The 14,460-nt window shown below is 52.0% G+C and overlaps 2 protein-coding genes across 2 annotated transcripts in view; one reads left to right on the forward strand and one right to left on the reverse strand.

Moving 5' to 3' along the window:
- RRBP1 (ribosome binding protein 1) overlaps nt 1-4,693 on the forward strand; it is a 63,916-nt gene extending 59,223 nt beyond the window's left edge. The window contains 5 exon segments of the mRNA XM_044919125.1: nt 1,809-1,904; nt 2,654-2,737; nt 2,948-3,046; nt 3,464-3,607; nt 4,119-4,693. Of these exon segments, the coding sequence (XP_044775060.1) occupies nt 1,809-1,904; nt 2,654-2,737; nt 2,948-3,046; nt 3,464-3,607; nt 4,119-4,157 (462 nt within the window). The 3' untranslated portion in view covers nt 4,158-4,693.
- A 4,180-nt stretch (nt 4,694-8,873) lies between these two features.
- Nucleotides 8,874-14,460, reverse strand: part of DSTN (destrin, actin depolymerizing factor) — a 38,755-nt gene continuing 33,168 nt past the window's right edge. Inside the window, exons 3-4 of the mRNA XM_021700745.2 lie at nt 12,325-12,401; nt 8,874-10,115 (exon numbers count right to left, since the gene is read on the reverse strand). Coding sequence (XP_021556420.1) covers nt 10,006-10,115; nt 12,325-12,401 — 187 coding nt within the window. The 3' untranslated portion in view covers nt 8,874-10,005. The remainder of the gene's footprint in view (nt 10,116-12,324; nt 12,402-14,460) is intronic.

Raw genomic sequence — 14,460 nt, forward strand, 5'->3', positions numbered from 1 at the left:
GGAGCCGGTGTATGCCAGGGTGTGTGTGTGTGGGTGGGTGGGTGTGGGTGGTTAATTGGCCAGTCGTGCTTCTCCACCCCGTCAAGGGTAACGCGGCGTGGTGGAGGGGAGGTGTGCACCGATCCAGCATTAGGGGCAGGCTTTTTTTTTTTTTTTTAATTTTATTTATTTATTTGACAGAGAGACACAGCGAGAGAGGGAACACAAGCAGGGAGAGTGGGGGAGGGAGAAGCAGGCTTCCCGCCGAGCAGGGAGCCCGACGCGGGGCTCGATCCCAGGACCCAAGGATCATGACCTGAGCTGAAGGCAGATGCTTAATGACTGAGCCACCCAGGCACCCCTAGGGGCAGGCTTTGATGGGCCCTGCTGGAGGGGCTGCAAGCTGGGGGGTGGCTGCCAGGACCGGTGCTCACGCTCCACTTCCTGTGGCCCCGGGGGAAGGTGCTGGGAGCTCAGGGCTGGGGCTGGGGGCAGTCCAGCTCCCTGTGAGCCCTGTGGCTCAGACCAGTTCGGTCAAACCTGTGGGCGTGCAGGGAGGCCTGCTGTACCCCAGGGCGGGGGCCGGACTGGGGTGCTGCCTTGGCAGAGGTGTGGGGCTCCTTGCTGTGCAGGTGGCCTCAGGTCCTCCTAGCTGTCCGCTTTGGTGGCTGACCCGCTCCCTGGCCCCTGGAGAGGTCAGCCAGGCCTCACGGAGGTGGGCCTCCCCTGCGCCAGGACCAGCCCCGGGGCTTCGGCCATAGCCCGTGCTGCTGGATCTGCAGCCTTTCCTAAAACCTTGAGTTAGTCGTTACCACTTAGAAATTGACAGTTTTGAAGACAAACACATGTCTGGTTTTTGGAGAGGAGCCGGCAGGTCTGGTCCGGGGTGCGGGCACTCCCCCAGCAGCCCCCGGCCTGGGGCACGCGCGCCGGACCCCCCAGCGTGCCCCTGCTTATTCAGGCCTCGCCCGGAACCGGCACACCAAAGAGTGGGCACCATCCGGGCCGAGTCACCTGAGCCTGAGGGCCACTCGCCAAAGCCATGATGGCCTACGCCGGGTCTGGGTGTCGGGTCCTGGGCGTGCCGCCCGGGTGGGGGTCATGTGCAGAGAAAACCCCTGAATTTCTCATCATCACAGGCCTGTGCATCTTGGTGTCACCTCTGGGGGGCTGCTGTTGGGAGGGAGGGAAGCCGGAGGGCAGGCCTGCCGATGCCCTTTGGTGCAGTGCCTCTTGGAGGGGGCCCGAGACCACCCAAGGCCCCCGGGAAGCTCGTACTGAGGGCCCACCCTGATCCTGACTAGAACCTTCACCCGAGCTTCGTGGGTGACGCAGCTGCTGCTTCAGATCGGAGGCCCCGTGGCCTGGGGCCCCCCGGTGTGTCACCTGCCCCCAGCGGTGGAGCCCTGATGTGAGGGAACCTTATTAGGCAGGTGTCCTCTCCTCATCTTTCCTAGACCCCAAAGAGGGCTCTGAACAGCGGACTGCATCTGAAAGGAATCCGGGACCTAGGCGGTGCCGTTTGTACCGAGCCCGTGCGCCGCCTCTCACTTCCTTTTCGGTTCCTTAGCTCTGCGTGCGCCGTGTCCATCAGCGGTCACCTTGCTCCACGGAGGGCTCCGCGGCTGGCCTTGGAGCAGAGCACAGGGATGGCCCCTAGGCCTCAGTTTGGCTCTGGTGAGGGGTCATGGTTGCGAGACCAGGTCCTCCACAGGGCTTCAGCCGTCGGGAGCATCTGCCGTCCTCCCGAGGAGGTCTGTGCGTACGCACATGCACGGTGGCCGTGTCCGGCTGTGATTGGCACAAACCTCCACCCCTCCCTGTTTCAGGTCAGGCAGCAGTTGAGTGAGATGAAGAGCCACGTAGAGGATGGTGATGTAGCTGGGTCCCCAGCTGCCCCCCCAGCAGAGCAGGACCCCGTCGAGGTTAGGGCGGTGAGCCGGTCCCCAGATGTCTGTCACTAACAGCCCGCGTGGGCCCCCTCCCGCCTATTTGGAGAGCAGGGGCGGCAGGCCTCTGTTCTGGCTGAACGCTGGCTACTCAATGCTGGCTACTTGCAGCCTCCACCGCCTGCTCTGTCCCCCCGCCCAGTCAGGCGCGGCCCAGGTTCTGAGGAAGCCCCAGAGCAGAGGAAAGGGCAGGGAAGTGGCCAGGTAGAGCGGAATCAGGCGCTGGAACCTAACCATGTGTGCGGGAGGGGTGGGAGGGCGAGTCAGGGAGGCTGGGCCTGCGGTTAGGGAGTCTGGTCTCCAGGGAGTCTGGTCTCCGCTGTGGCCCTTGCTGCGACATCCCTAGCAGGGCGCTTGCTCTCCAGACTTCTGACCCGAATAACTGCGGTTGAGAGCCCTCCCCAGGGGCCTGTCCCCAGAGGAGCAGCGGTGGGGATGGAATTGTGCGGCTGGGGCTTGCACCGTGGCTCTCGCTAAAGGCACCTGGGGTCAGCAGAGGTCCTAGTAGCGCCTCTCTTCGGTCCCCCGGCTCTGTCCCTGCGGGCTGAGGCACTATCTCCCCCAAGGGGGAGCTCTGGGAATGGGGGCAGCCGGAGGCAGGGAGAGGCTGAGGGAGCGCCAGTTGCAGCGCCAGTTGCAGCTAGAAGGTGGAGCCTGCCGGAGCCGCGGTCCCCGCCGGGTCTTTCCCCAGCTTCCCACAGTCTGTGTGTGGTGTTTCCACGCAGCTGAAGACGCAGCTGGAGCGCACGGAAGCCAACCTGGAGGGCGAGCAGGCGCTGCGGCAGAAGCTCACGGCCGAGTTTGAGGAGGTCAGGCCCTGCCCCTGCAGCCCCCAGTGCACCAGGGCCAGTGGGGATGGGGGTCGGGACTCTGCTGGGCCATTCGGCCTCGGCCCCCCCTACCCCCCCACCTTGAACCCGTGTCCCTTCCTGCTGGGCGTCCCGCGGTGGACCTGTGGGGTGTGCCTGTGGGGTGTGCAGGGCCTCCTGCCCATGGCCTGCTGCCCTGTCTCCACCAAGGCTCAGAGCTCGGCGTGTCGGCTCCAGGCAGAGCTGGAGAAGCTCCGCAGCATGGGGTCCCTCGAGTCTTCAGAAGCAGAGGAGGTCTTGCAGCTGAAGGTAGAAATGGGGGGGGGGGGGGGGGGTCAGGAAAGGAGGGCCACCGGGGGCTGGCTCTCGCCACCATCTTCCCAGGGTCGCTGTCTGGGGTGGGAGAGGGAGAGGAGCCCTTTTGAGGCCCCCTGAGCAGGGTCCAGCCTCATTTGGTGGTGATGGGGGGTGGCGGGATCCCTAAACCCCCAAGGTCACGCCGGGCAGCCACTAGTCAGTGTGGCTGTGTCCAGGAAGTAAAACTGTCACAGCAGCCCCAGTGCACCGCGGGAGCTTTCCCCAGTGTCACAGGAAGCTGGTGGCGGGGCTGCACGGCTCTGGAGGACTCCCGGTTCGCGGCCAGCAGGGGCCCTTCGGGCAGAGCCAGGTGCTCCTTCTGCTGCGTGCCGCGTGATGGCTTATCCCCTTGGACCCTCTGACCCCCAGGAGAGACTGGAAAAAGAGAAGAAATTAACCAGTGACCTGGGACGCGCTGCCACCAAATTGCAGGAGCTTCTGAAGACAACCCAGGAGCAGCTGGTGAAGGAGAGCAAGACGGTGAAGGAGCTGCAGGGGCAGCTGGACAAAACCGTGAGTGTCCCGGCCCTGCCCACAGTCTCGGCTCCCCCAGCCCCTGGAGGTGGGCCCGCCCCCCACAGCAGGGGGGCCCCAGGACTCCTGGGCTGCAGGGCAGATAGGAGACCCAGCCCTGGGGGCGGGACGTAGTAGGGACAGCCTCCTGAAAGCAGGTGGCAGGACCCGCAGCCTTCTGGGCCCAGCCCCCACCATTCCGCTGTCCCCCTTGGTGGGAAGTGCATCCCTGATGCCCACTGCCCGCTAGGTCCTCGCTCTGCACAGCCTGGGGTGCTGGGGTCCTCACCCAAACTCAGGGACCTCCCTCTCCTCCTGCCGGCTCCTCCCCAGCCCCTGGAACCACTCTGGTTCTCTGGACTTGCTGGGCTGGGTGTTCTCTGAGGGGACGGGAGTGGTGTGGGGGTGTTAACCCCAAGGGGCACTGGAGGCCCCTAGGAGTTAGGGGTGAGCACTTGCCTTGGCTCCTTGGCCCCAGCCTCTCCCTCCCTCTGCCCACCTTTGTTCACAGGAGGATGGTAGCAGCTCAAAGGAGGGCACATCTGTCTGAGTCTCCTCTTCAGGACAAGAAGTTACTGTTCAACTTACCAAAATGCCTTACACATTCCTTACAAATAAATCAACCAACACAGCGTTATCGAGGCCCAACCTCCAGTAGCTCTGAGAGAAGCCATTAGAGACAAGAGTCTCTTAGAATCACAGAAATAGATCTTCCAGACCCCCTGTTTGTAAAAGAGCCTTTGTCACATTTGATAAAACACTATTCCCCAGGACCAGCCCTGGACCACCACCGAGCAGACGCCAAAGCCCTTATCAGCTCTGTGACAGACCCCAGGGGATGTGCTGGGGAGGCCGGGACCTCTGGGTATCTGTATGTCAATCAGTGCAATTGTTTTCTTTCCCTGGGTTGGGGGGTCAGGAGGCGGGCGGCCCCAGGGGAGAGTCTCAAAGGCTGTGGAGCAGACTGGAGGGTCACAGCCCAGCCCAGCGAGGCAGCAGCCCCTCACCCCCGGGAGAAGCTGCCAGCAAGAACGGATGTGTGACCTCCTGGACGTTCATGCCATTAAAACCAACATTGTCGCCCGGCGCTTTTGGTCTCTTCTGGTCTGCTGGGGCTCCCCGGCCTTGTAACCATGCTGTGTGGCACCCGTGTGTTCCAACAGTATTGGGATCAGGGTGCTGGGAGTCTGGGGAAGGCTCCCCAGAGAAGCGAGCTTATGCTGGAGCTCACCAGAGCAGGAGGTGTCTGTCAGGAGAGGGGAGGAGGGCTCACGGCGGAGGGGACGGCAGGTGCAGGGATTGGTGGCGAGGGTGAGCAGGCCTCATGGAGCCAGCTTACGAAGGATGAGGCATTGGACAGGTAAGGCAGGAGGAGACCATCATACCTGTTCTGGCACTCGGAGGGGGCTGAAGTGGAGAGGGGAAGCCCACAGGACTTGGGACACGGATGCCGTGCTTTCTGGCAGGAGACTGAACAGGAGAAAGTGACCAACGATACCTGATGCTGACCATGTGCCCAGCCTTGTGCTTGGTTCTCACGTGAAAACTTCCAGTCCCCACGGGAAACCTTCCAGTCCCCACGGGAAGTACGCCCCACGCCCCCCGTTTCTGCAAAGAATCCGCACAGAAGTGAAAGCTCACCTAGTAAAAGGCAAGGCAGGTTTCAAACCTACCTCTAACGTTTGTCAGCGTATCACTCAGCCTGGGGGCTCAGCTGGGGGAGAAGAGTCGGCTTTCAGAGTCCATGGACCCCATGAATAGTGGCCGAGTCCCCCCAGACCTGTGGCCCCTCACTGCACCTGCCATGTGCCCTGTGCATTAGGAGCAGGGACTCTGTGCAGAATGACCTGCCCGGGACGGGGGGGCTGGTCACAACTCCTCCCACCAACGGTGAGTGGCCTTAACTAAGGCCAGTGGTTTGGGGCCCTGGTCAGTCTCCCGGTGGGAAACTGAGGCCAGACCTGGCCCTGCACCAGACTCTTGCATCAGAAACGTCACCATGACCTTGTGAGCTTACGTTTCTAGTAAGCTCCCGTCCCCCTGCCACACTGACTGCAGAATTGAGAACGCTTATGCTGGGCAGATGCCCTCTGAAGGCACAGGAGGGGTGCGCCTTGGGGCAAGAAAGGCGTGGGAGAGAGACCTGGGCAGTACCGAACACGGGGCCAGCTCCCTGGGTTCTGGCTCCAGCCCTCAGACCACCTGGCAGAGCCCCTCCGCTGTCTACCTGCCTCGAGGAGGTAAAACAAAGGCGGGCACAATACAGGGTGGGGGCCCCAGGAGGCTGACCTGGGGGCTCTCAGGCCACCGTGGAGACCTCCTGCAACTCAAGCTCTCAGGGCCCATCGTCGGTCCTCCACCCGCCCCCTAGCAGAGGGGACCCGAGTTCCGCTAAGCAGCCTGCCAGAGCTTGCCTTGGCCTGGCCTTGTCACCAGGGCTGGCCTGGGTAAGGTCCCAGCGCCAGGCTGGGGAAGGAAGAGAGCCATTCAGGAAGATACTGAAGGCAGCTGCCCTCGGTAGATGCTAGAATGGGGCGTTGATCACCACCCCCCCCCCCCGCTTCCTCAACATGGCATAGATGCCTGGGGCGCGTGGCTCGTTGGCCCGGCCGTCCACAGCTCCCTGTCCTGCAAATGCAGGGCCCCTGCAGCCCTGGGTAACTGGCTTGCGTAGCCCTGTGCCCTGAAGGCTGGTGTGGAGGCAGGGGCCGCCCAGGCCGGCCTCGAGCACTTGCCAGTGAGCCGACGCCGGCCCGCGGGGCTGCTGACACAAAGCACCACTCTCCCCTAGGCCGTGGCCCGGCTCGGTGCTGCCGCCGCATCTGACACACCCCCCTGCCCCCGGCCCCAACAACAGTACAGCTGGGAGAGTTCTGAAAGCCCTTCAGAGGCTCCCGGCCGCAACCTGAAGCTCCAGGGTCACGCAGCTCACAAACAGCATCTCCAGACCCAGTAGCCCCATCGTGTGAGCAGCGCCTCTTCTGACCAGCGTCCTCTGGTCATCTCCACATGATATCCAATAAAACGTACCAACACCAGGATGCCTGGCCTGCAGGCAGCCAAAACACAGATTTTAGAAACCACTAGACACCCTCCACAAATGCCTTCTGAGCTTCCTTCAGATTTGGGCCTAACAGGATTCAAAGCCTGAAAGAACTGCTACCTTTCCTGCCCCAGTTCCAGCCTCATCCCTGGCACTGAACAAGATCTAACCTTAGAATTCCAGATGTTAGAAATGAAGAACTCTCCCAGGGCGCAATGGGAATAGCTTAGGGCCAGAACAAAAGATGCAAGTTGTAGTCCCAGTTCTGCCGCTTATGAGATGTGTGACTTTAGGCAAGTGACTTGACCTCTCTGGGCTGCCCACTGTGGGCACCAACTCCAGGCTGGCAGGTCTTCTGGGCAGAGTCCAAGGACAGACCTGGCCAGCCAAACAGCTCAGGTCACACAAGCTTTGCTTCCAGCAAATCCCTGGCTCCTGGAACTTCACCCTCTCGCAGCCACAATGCAATCATGGGTGACCCTCAAACAACACAGGGGATAGGGGCATGGATGCCCACCCCGCCCTCGCACAGTGAAAAGTCTGTATTACTTTTGACTCTCCCATAAACTACAAATAGTCTACTCATGACCTGAAGCCTTCCCAATCACAAACAGTAGATTAATGCATTTTGTATGTGTATCATACACTGTATTCTTACAATAAGCTAAAGAAAATGTTTAGGGCGCCTGGGTGGCTTAGCTGGTTAAGTGACTGCCTTCGACTCAGGTCATAATCCTGGAGCGTCTGGATCGAGTCCCTGCTCAGCAGGAAGTCTGCTTCTCCCTCTGACCCTCCCCCCTCTCATGTGCTCTCTCTTTCTCTAATAAAACCTTTAAAAAAAAAAATGTTTAGAAAATCATAAGGAACATATATTTATATTCCTGCACTATAAAAAGCCACTTATAAATGGACCCACACAGTCCAAACCTATGTTGTTCCAGGGGTCAACTAGAATGACCCTTCTTACAGCTGCAGCCCAGCTTGAACTTGGCCCGGAAAGTGTCGGTCTGTATTTCAGAAATGCCGAAATCATGGGAAAGTGATGTGTCCCTAGGCATATCCAGTCTGAGAATCCAAAGAGCAACAAACCAGCCAAGAAACAGAAGCTGCACTTCCTACGTGTGACCAGCCAGCCCTCTGGGCAGTTCTGCAAAAAAGGAAACCACTCCACTGAACCTAATTCTATTATCCGAGTCGCTGTGCTGTTTCCTCGGGGATTAATATTCCCTGAAATAACAAACTTCATAGTCAAGCTCTGAACTTCTGTTCGCAGTGGCTTTGTCTGCTGCTTTCCCAGGGCAAGAGAGTATCAGCAGATGACCCTTCAGTCAGCTTCCCACAAACATACTTCTGCACCGTGTCTGCACTTGTAGGAACGTAAACGTGCTTGTGGAAAGCAGGTACACCTGCAGTGTAATTCCTCACCAGACTCCGCTGAGGTCTTAGACTCTCCTTTGGCATCAGAATGACCTGCAGTCCTTGTTAGCAGGATGCTTGGGCCCCCACCTCAGGAATGCAGTAAGACTCAAAAGTTCCCCTAGGTGGAGATAGAAGTAACTATTAGCATCTTCCCAATTTCTGCCCGGAGAGTGGAGCGGTGGGAGAGGTTTACTTTCTCTTACGCCCTTGTACCCTGTGTGAGACCCTCCCCATAGCATGCATCCCTCTCCCACCTCCCACCCCTCTTCAGCCCCACCCCCCCCACATGCAAATGCACACACACCAGCAGGGAGTGCTGGTTCTACAAGAAGTGCCACATGCCACAAGCTGACACCACAGAAAAAGACTTCCTCCTTCTAAAACTCCTGGACCAAACACCTGGCTCTACCTACATGGCTGATTCTTGAGTCAGGCAGTCGTGGCCTGTGACGCTTCTTGGGAGGCCTGTTAACAGAGACTGTTGCTGAAAGCACTGCTTGGCAGTAGAGGAATCAGAAATTCAGGATGAAAGAATGACAAGCAGAAGTATTTTGATTTAAGCGTAACTTTTTTGCCTCCCAAATAAATCGGAAAGGAGATAAAAGCTTGGTATTTGGATACACATTTGGAGTAAGAAAAAGATTCCCAGCTTTTTTATACCAACTTCCTCATTCAATAAGAGGAGGAAGAAACTGTGATCTTAACTCTTAATTGTCTGAAATACCCGAACCTCCACGCCTTATCCCATTTATGGGAGGCCAAGTCCTTCATCCCCAATTCCCATGTGAATAATTACACAAGAGGTAAGTTAAAAATGCTTCCTTTATTATATAAAGCCAATACTGCTACTTCTAAGTTCAACTGTGCGCATCTCTATATTGTTCAAAGTGTTATGCCTGTGATGTTAAAGACAATCACTTCTAAGCGTCATCAGGTAGTGGCTTCCTGGGGGTGTCATCCATTATCCCTGCTCCCCATCCCACATACAATCAACAAACTGCTCTAGGAAATTAGGAAGTTCTCCCAAGCCCCAGCGAACACATATACTTAGTGTTCTTCCACACCTTACTGTACCAGAAGCAACAAAATTCTGAAGGAGACACAGTTAAAGATGTTACAGGTGCCCCAGCTTGTCAATACACCATTTTATCATCTTAACAAAGTGTTGTAATTACAATGGAGCCCTAATTTGCATTATAATTAGTTGTTACAAGGTATTGTACATTCTCCTGAGGACACGCCATGATTTTATTTCCAAGATGCAAGGTCACTCTCCGAACAGTCTCCCAACTAGCAAGTGGAGAGCTCACTGCAGGTGCAGGGAGCTGCCTCCTGCATTCCAACTGCATGCTCAAAATAGTGCTTTGCAAGATCAGCGCTGGCTAGAAGTGTGCACAATTCTGAGGCAGTCTCCATCACACATTTGCTAAAATTAAAAGACTGCCTGACTTAGTCTTACTGTAGTTAGTATATTAGTGCTGTTACATGTGGTAAGGAGATTTATTTTCCATTATGCAGTTTAGCTCAAAAGACAATAAAGAATTTGGGCCAAAATTATAACCAGATTATGACCAATTCTCTAAGCAAAAGAAACAAAGTAACTGCTGAGGTTACAAAGATGCAATAATTCTCTTCATATGGCCCTTTTACTGTTTGGTGAATTGCATTATTAAAAATCGTGAGTTTAACAAAAACCTTTACAAGCCAACTCATCAAAACAGGCATTTGGCCAATAAGAATTTAATTTCACACCAATAAAACTTTAGATTTTACATTTATTTAGGGCCATCTGCACGTTTATAGAATATTTAGTTTAACAGAAGACAAGAGAGCTCCCCCTCTGTGAGACCCTGGCCTAAACATATTTGCTTTACTTATATAGCAAGAGGGTAACATTAAACATGGAAGCTTTCGATATGTGGCACTGAATGATGGTCTACACAGGGCATCCTTCAAAAGCTACAATTAAGGATCCACCTAGCTTTTCAGCAATACAAGCCCGATTGAGGTCTTCCGGCCCATTTGCTTGACATTCGTGTTTTATGCCTAGGGAGGAAAAACAACAATTCTCTTTAAGGATTATAGCAGTAACGTAACCTAGTTCTTTCTCTAAGACAGAAAACTGTTTTCAAAAGACCAGTTCTAATATGGATAGAAAAGCTGTGGAATATACAAACGATGGAATACTACACAGTAAGGAGAATAAATAATCTGTAACTACATGCATCAAAATGAAAGACTAACAAACAGAAAGCTAAAAGAAGCCAAACTTCATAAAAGCATACAGTCTGGATGATTCTATTTGTATAATGGAAAATCAGCCAAAGCTAGTTTATGCTGCTGAAAGCCAGGCTGCTGGCTCCCCTGGGGCAGGACTAAGAGAAAGTGGTGTGACTGGAAGAGGCACGAGGCGGACTTCTGCGGTGCTGGTTGTTAAACCGAAAAACCACCCTTTTGTTCAGTTTGTGAAGAGTGAGTTCCACAAAAATTTATGATGTACACTTTATATATATATGTTGTGCTTCAATAAAAAGTTAAAAAGCAGATCTAGTAATTTTCTTGGTTTTTAAAACATAAGTAAAAATATAAATTCAATGCTTCGATTGCACAGCTGATTTTGTCAACTATATTGAACAATAAGAGTATTTACAACAGGCATCTCCTTTGCTCTAGAGAAGTTAGCTCTCCAGTGGTATTATACTACACATTTAAGAACTCTATCACAATGAAAACTATGTAAAATGTGTTACTGACGGATGGCTTTCTGAGAAAAATTACATCGCCTGACTGCAGAATGAGCTCACTTAGGGAATTACATACAGTCGCTCCTCTGTAAAGAGCTGCTATCTTTCAAACAGCTGCATTGTTTCTGATTCTCCGTAATTTTAAGACCATTTCTTAAGCTGCAGAAAGTCCAGCAGGTCAGCTTTTGTACCACTTAGGACTGACTGGAGAAAGCCAGTGATAGTTTCGTGAAGGAAAAAAAGCAACAAGGTGACCATCTTTAACATCAGCCAGGTCAAGTCTATATAGCAATTCCCTTTCCTTTACTGAAAGGCAACACAGCATAAGGATGGTGAGGAATCCATCCTCAATCTTTTTCAGTTGCGCTGCAGAATGCTGAGAAGTCACGTTAAAACATCAGTTAACCAACTGGTGAACACAATTCTGGGATGGGGGGCCAACATCAACCCAAACACACGTAGAATCTGACAAGGCCTGAATGATGCAGCAATAGGTTTCAAGGAAAGAAGCGAGGATTTCGTTTTCCTAAGTAAAACAAGCTAGAGCAAACCTGTTCTACTACAAGAATATAAAAACCAGCCACAGTAAAACAAAACAAAAACCACACTGGGCCAAGCCCTGTTACCCTGGCTCGCCCAGCTGTTTGGAGCTGGCCATGGCAAGGAAGGCGGTGGGGCAACCTGTTACACTGCACTGACACGATCCAGACCAAACCTCCCATTCTACAGCAAGACAATCAAGGCCCAAGGAGGTTAAGTGCTTTGGGCCGGGGTCACACAGCAGTTAGGTTACAAGCTTAGCCCTCAGTGCAGGCCTCTGAGCATTTGCCCCATGCTCTTCCCATCATACCAACACTTCCTCCTGGCTAGAGGCAGTAAGTATGGTCAGGCCAACTCAGCAGGATCCCAATCACCCCGTGGCAAGGCAAAGAGAAGTGGCCAGTTCAAGGAGTAAGGGCACTTTCCTTTGGACACAGATGAGTCAGTTACCTAAAATCATACCATTCCACAGTAAAGCTAAAGAGTATCCTTTCTCATGTATGAATGTTTCCTTTTTTCAACTTTGTTATGTCAACACATTCACAGGCAATATTCATTATGTAGTATGGCCAATGTAAACCAATGACTCTCCATATGCTATGTGAGAAGCTCAGCAGCATCCCAAACTAATTTAAAACCAGTCTAAACAAGCAATATGTACACAATGTCCAGAGAATAAAGGGTTTTTGTTTTTTGTCATCCATTCCCCGCCCCCCCCCCCCCCCCAACCAACACCACCAAGAATAAGGTTTTTAAGACAGGTGGTTCAGTTCCAGAGTGCCTGACATAAGGCAGAAGACATGCTGAAAGCGAGGTTCAACCTTCCAGGTTTTTCCTCAAAACAGGCAGCACTTGTCTTCTTTGTCACCAAGGCTCCCCAAAGGAAATAAGGTGCTTCTTAGAAAAGATGTAGCCCCCATTCCAAGGGTCCATCACACCTCTAAATATATGGAAGTAAAACTAATCCATACCTTGAAATTTCTTTTTGATTGCATCCTTGGAGCTTGCATAAATCATTTTACTTTTCAGAGGAGCTAGTTCTGGTGCCCTGGATAAAGAGATGCCAAAAAGGAAAAAAAAAGGTTTAGAGAAAGTACAATTACACTGTGTTAAACATTTGCATCAGTGATGGGGGAGGGTCCTCAGAATCTCCTGGGAGAGTTTTGCCAACTACACAATTTGTCTAGCTCCCCCATCCTCGGAGACTAACTATCAAGGACAGGCACAGACAGAATGGCTCAGGTTGAATAAGGTGGAATAAAATCAGAGAACCATCAATTAAAGATCAGATTAACAGGTCCATAATAAAAAAAACCAACACTGGATAATTGTATTACCCAATTTGTTTTAAAATTTTTTCCCCATTTTTATCAATAAAGGCGAGTTCAGGCTAATAACACCATCTTGTTTTCAACTCTTTCTGGTTAGGAAAAAAAAACTTCAGAGAGTATAGAGAATAATCTGTAAGCCAAGTGTTTGCCACCCTGAATTAAGAAATGCTAGCAATTTTAGCATTTTTGCTTCAGATTATTTGTAATATATTTTTTAGAAAACAAAGTCCCCTTCTTAACCCTCACCAGTCCCTTCATTTACGTCTGTTCCAATAGACAAATAGCAAATTCTGACCACATGAGTACTTGCTTTCATCTTAGTCTAACATAATAAAACATGTCACAAGGATGTTTTCTTAAGCAATTCAGCAATAATTATGCCTTGACTATCAATATTACTATTATCTTGTATTTACAAAACTTTGTGTCTCCCTCCTCCTGAATGAATACTGGAAGCACAGCATGCGTTTCTTCACTTTCTTCACCAGCAATACTGAAAAATAACATACTAACAATGCACAGAAAAATCTCGTCCTATTCAAACTGCTTGTCCATGAATTACTTCCCACTATGCCACCAAACCCCAGGCCTGCCTCCGCTCCACACTATCTTGCTACACTTCTACACGCAGTGTAGTTAAATACTTTTAACACCTAATGCTTGCATTTAGCTGCCATATTTCCAGACCATTCCACAGCCGTTAGCACTGAATGCTAGTGTGGACTTCACCTAGTCTCCTCCTCCCACAGAAGGCAGTTTTTGTTCTTAGGGAGCAGGAAGAGCAGTCTCTGTGTCTCTCAGATGCTTATTCCTCCCAACCTGAAGTTCCAAGGAGGGAGGCAGAGCCATAACCACCACCTTAGGTCTGGAAATTGCTTGAGCTGCAAAGTTAAGTGGGTACTTTCTTTATGCAAAATAGGTCAGGGACAGGAAAAAGCATTAGCTGTTCTGATTTTACTCTAACCAGATTTTAAAAACACCTTAAGTAAGAGCCATTCCCTGGGCCCTAAAGAGAGCCTGTTATGGGAAACTCCTATAAGGTTGTACATTTTCTTAAAGCAACAGTGCAAAACAAAACACTCTATTAACACTGATTTCCCTTTTCTTCTTTCTACTTTTGTTTTCCAAATGTTCTTTAATAATGATGTATTATTTTCACAGTAGGAGAAAAAAGGTAGAAAAACACAGGTAAAAATTGCACAAATGAAGTCAACAGTCACTAATTTAACAGCCTAAACCCTCAGCTGCCGTATCTATGGCTCAGAAGGGTAGCGGCTTCACCCGTGTTACTCAGAGCTGTTTTCCCCAGGCTCTAACACAACACCTGGAGTGTGGCAGAAATAAAAAAGTCCGTATCAGGAATGTGCTGGTCTGAAGTCTCATTAGCTAATATTCTTAGGTAGATCTGTCGTGGCTCTCAGACTTGCAGAACAGTAAGCTGCCCCCAAACAAGCACCCTGACCCCACATTTATATTCCACACAGCATATTGGTTTAATCAAGTTCAATAAAGGCTTGCTGAAATGTGACTGAGGTGTGATCTAGAGTTACTTTCCTTTAAACCAGGATTCGTTTGATTTCCTAGCTCCATATCCCAAGCTGTTGGTGACACACAGCTAAGAGCCTTGTCCTGGCTCAGGCAAAAGTATCAAGAGGACCCTCACTCCCCCCCAAATCAAAGGCTGTTAACCACCCCCCCCCTTCCATTGGAAGCCAGAGAATATTCTACATAAGAATTCCATATCAAGGAAAGTAGTATAATACAACTAAATAAGAG

This window comes from Neomonachus schauinslandi, chromosome 10 (assembly GCF_002201575.2).
Source record: "Neomonachus schauinslandi chromosome 10, ASM220157v2, whole genome shotgun sequence".
In the NCBI taxonomy this organism is placed as follows: domain Eukaryota; kingdom Metazoa; phylum Chordata; class Mammalia; order Carnivora; family Phocidae; genus Neomonachus; species Neomonachus schauinslandi.